The following is a 4,213-nucleotide window of genomic DNA, read 5'->3' as shown; positions in this document are numbered from 1 at the left end:
AAAAGCAACATGAACTCTTATTTCTTTAATTATATCCTGATTAGTAGTTTTTTGATTTTAAAATATAATATATGAATAAATACTAATTATAATTATTAAATTTAGTATAAAATTGATATTCAATAATTTAATATTGTAATTTAAACGGAGAATTTATAAAAATAATTAAGTTGTATTTTGCTTTATTTTTATGTGTATAAAAATTTAAAGGGCTTGATACAATAATTATCAATAAAAACTGTTTGTTACTATAAATGAATGCACTGGACTTCAAGGAACTTTCATCAGAAGCAAAAATATACTTTTCTAAATCAAAGTTTCGCGTAGTTTTCAAATCTGCAATTAGACTTTATCTATCAGTTCTAATTTTTTATATTATTACTATTTACTTATAAAAAATAATTAAAAGAAAAAAAAATTGTTTTCAAATTATTACTGATCTGATTTTTAATATGTTAAAAATAATCAGTCCAAATTTTCATTTTTAACCTATTTTTTTTTGGTTCTTTAAAATTGATGAAAAATTTTTGATAAAGATTTATGAAAGTTTATAGCAAAAAAATTGAAATATTGAAATATACATATTAAAATATGTATAATGACATACTAATAGTCCTCATTGATTGAAATTGAGCTTTTTTTTACAGCCTCGCAAAAGTTCAAAAATATGACCTTTTTTTAATTTTCTCAAAAAATATTTAACTTACAAAAAAAAATTTTGTACAAAAGTTCTTTAAAAGACAATTATAAACAAAAAAATGATCTTATATTTTTTCATTTAAACAAATATTTTTAAAGTGTAGTGTATATTAATATACAAGCGATAGAGTAGGTAATTGATTTGATGCTATATTGTTTAAACCCAACTAAATGCTAAATTGTACATTCCTTAACTACTATCATATTATGTCAATTGCCACCGGAATTTCTGGTAGTCTTTTTCTTTTTTTTTGCCTTAATACCAACTACTTGGGGTCGGCCACCCTTATTCTAAGCTTCCACTTGACACGATCTTCTACATCTTCTACGCTCACATCAGCTGTCCTCAAATCGCATTTGATCAATCAATAGCATCCCTCCATCTCTTTTTTGGTCTTCCTCTATCTCTTCTTCCTTCATCATTCATTTTTATAACTGTTCTTACAGCTTCCGATTCTTCTCTCCTCATAACATGACTAAACAATCTAAGTTTATTTTTTGTCATCTTATCCACGATTGACGCAACACCTATACATCCTCTTATATGCTCGTTCCTTATCCTATCTTCTCTAGTCACTCCACTCATCCAACTAAGCATTCTCATCTCTGCTACACTTATTCTCTGCTCTACTTTCTTATCAACCGCCCAACACTATGAACCATACATCATAGCTGGCCTCACAATTTCATACTAAATTTAAAAACTATAATTAGTATTTATTCATATATTATATTTTAAAATCAAAGAACTACTAATCAGGATATAATTAAAGAAATAAGAGTTGATGTTGCTTTTGGAATAATCCACCAATTTCTCTAAATGAAACACTATCTACAGATTTGCATCGAAGCGTTTCTTATGATAGTGATTTTAATCACTGTCAGATATCATCTATACTTGTCCCATCTATGCCTCGTTCACACTGTGCCTCGACCCCACTGTGCTACCGTTTTTTTTTAAATTTAATTATTTAATATACAATTTTGTAAAAAAGAGTATGTATATTTTAGGCTCATATTATATAATACTTTTTATTCAAATCTGTCAGAAAAGTCGTATTATCTCCCTCACGACCCAGTTGTTAAGTCATGCAGTTTAACAACCAAGGTTCACGTAGTATTTGATGGATTTGCTAAAACTACTTTTGGCAAATCTCTCAATGACATTCTCATGATTGGAGCTACGGTACAAGAAGATCTTTTTTCCATAGTTTTACGTTTTCGCATGCACCTTATTGCCGTCACTGCTGATGCAGAAAAAATGTACAGACAAATTAGAATGCATCCAGATGATCAAAAATATCAGCGGATTCTATGGAGGGGTTCTCCAGATTCTGAACTTCATCATTATGAGATACAGACGGTTACTTATGGCACGTCGAGCGCCTCGTTTAGTGCGACTCGTTCTCTCATCTATATTGCTGACGAAGCGTTAAAACAAAACCCAAATTTAGAAAAGGCTGCATATTTTATTACGAAGGACATCTACGTCGACGATTACCTAAGTGGAGCGGAAAACGTAGTGGAGGCCACTTGTCTCATAAAGGACGTCTCTAGTATACTTAGCTCAGCTGGACTAAATCTTCGTAAGTGATGCTCTAATTCAGCAGAAGTGCTCAATTCCATCGAGTGTGCAGATACTACCTCTAATTTTGTGCTCTCTATTGGCGATGATGAATTTGTAAAAACTCTTGGATTGGTTTGGTTACCTATGTCTGACAATTTCAGCTTTCGGATAAAATTTGGTGTCTCGAAACAGAAAACTACCAAGCGGTCCATGCTGGCCGACCTCAATCGTGTATTTGATCCTCTTGGTCTTGCAGATCCAGCCCTTATTAGAGGCAAGGCATTTCTACAAGAGTTATGGCAACTTAAACTCTCATGGGATGATTTACTACCTCAAGAAATGATAGATCGATGGGACGCCTTTTTAGACAATCTACAAAAATTTGATCAATTGGCCTTACCAAGAAGTATTAAATGTGAACATCCATCCTGCCTAAGCATTCATGGATTCTGCGATGCTTCGCAGAAGGCTTACGCGGCTTGCATATACTACCGTTATCAAACCCCAGATGGCCATTGGTCAAGCCGGCTGCTATGTGGTAAATCAAGAGTTGCTCCACTTAAGATTGTAAGCATTCCACGATTAGAACATTGCGCTGCTCATTTGTTGTCAGAACTTATAAGCAAGGTTGCAGATACGCTGTCTATATGTACTTTTTCATTTAATTGTTGGACGGACTCAATGGTCGCCCTCGCTTGGATCAAGGGCAACTCGTGCATGTGGAAGACATTTATCGCTAATCGAGTATCTCAAATACATGAAGTCACGAATCCAAATCAATGGCGATACGTGAACACCACACAAAATCCCGCAGATGTAGCATCAAGAGGCATGAGGGTTGAAGATCTACTTTATTATGACATGTGGTGGAATGGACCATCTTTTTTGCGACAAGAAGAAGATGAGTGGCCGCAGGAGAAATGTGACGTGAGCGTTCCAGAAAATATATTAGAGAAGAAGGTCATTAGTTTTACATTACTGACAAGTAATGAACCCATAGAAGTAATCGAGCGTTATAGTACATGGTCTCGCATGCGTAGAATAACGGCCTATCTACTTAGATTCGTGAGTAACGCGAAATCAAATTCTTCACTTCGAAGGAAAGGGTGTTTAACAACGGCGGAATTGATTAATGCAGAACGAGTCTTGATACATCAAGTTCAATCGCACACATTTTCAGAAGAGCTGAAGGCGTTATCAAGCGGTCGTCCCATTTCAACTAACAGCAAACTAAAGTCTCTACATCCATTTCTGAGTCAGGGATTAATTCGAGTAGGCGGTAGACTTCAACATGCTTCTATATCCGAATTTCAAAGGCACCCCATTCTACTACCTGCAAGGCACAAGCTAACGGACGCTATTCTCGAGCACACTCACCTAAAGTTACTTCATATCGGACCATTGGGTTTATTAGCCAATACACGTCTAAGATATTGGCCTCTAAACGGAAGAAGCTTGGCCAGACGCGTTGTTCATAAATGTATTACATGCTTCAGAGTGAAGCCTATCTCTCGACAACCCTTCATGGGTGATTTACCCGCAGCAAGGGTAAATCAGATGCGTCCATTTGCCAGATGTGGAGTGGACTTTTCTGGGCCTATATTCGTTCGTAATGGTTTGCGTAAGGTTGTTTTGACCAAGGCTTATATTGCAGTCTTTATATGTTTCTCCGTTAAAGCTATTCACTTGGAGTTGGTTAGCAGCCTAAGCGCTGACGCGTTTTTAGCAGCTTTAAGGAGATTTATGGCACGACGTGGTACATGTTTGGACATATATTCAGACAATGGGACTAATTTCGTGGGAGCACATAGAGAGCTAAGGGCATTGTATGCAAAGAGCTCTACTGGAAAAACTGTCCAACAAATCCTGACTGACGAGGAGATCAATTGGCACTTTAACCCACCTGGTGCCCCAAATTTTGGCGGATTATGGGAGGCCGGAGTGAAG

General features: G+C 35.7%; 1 protein-coding gene across 1 annotated transcript in view; it reads left to right on the top strand.

Annotated features, from left to right (window-relative positions):
• The first annotated feature begins 1,870 nt into the window (after positions 1–1,870).
• LOC126896226 (uncharacterized) overlaps positions 1,871–4,213 on the top strand; it is an 8,974-nt gene continuing 6,631 nt past the window's right edge. The window contains exons 1-2 of the mRNA XM_050668833.1: positions 1,871–2,285; positions 2,337–4,207. Of these exons, the coding sequence (XP_050524790.1) occupies positions 1,871–2,285; positions 2,337–4,207 (2,286 nt within the window). The remainder of the gene's footprint in view (positions 2,286–2,336; positions 4,208–4,213) is intronic.

The sequence above is a fragment of the Daktulosphaira vitifoliae genome, unplaced genomic scaffold (genome assembly GCF_025091365.1).
Source record: "Daktulosphaira vitifoliae isolate Bord-2020 unplaced genomic scaffold, ASM2509136v1 Scaffold_1, whole genome shotgun sequence".
In the NCBI taxonomy this organism is placed as follows: Eukaryota; Metazoa; Arthropoda; class Insecta; order Hemiptera; family Phylloxeridae; genus Daktulosphaira; species Daktulosphaira vitifoliae.
This window is presented reverse-complemented; position numbering and strand designations above follow the sequence as displayed.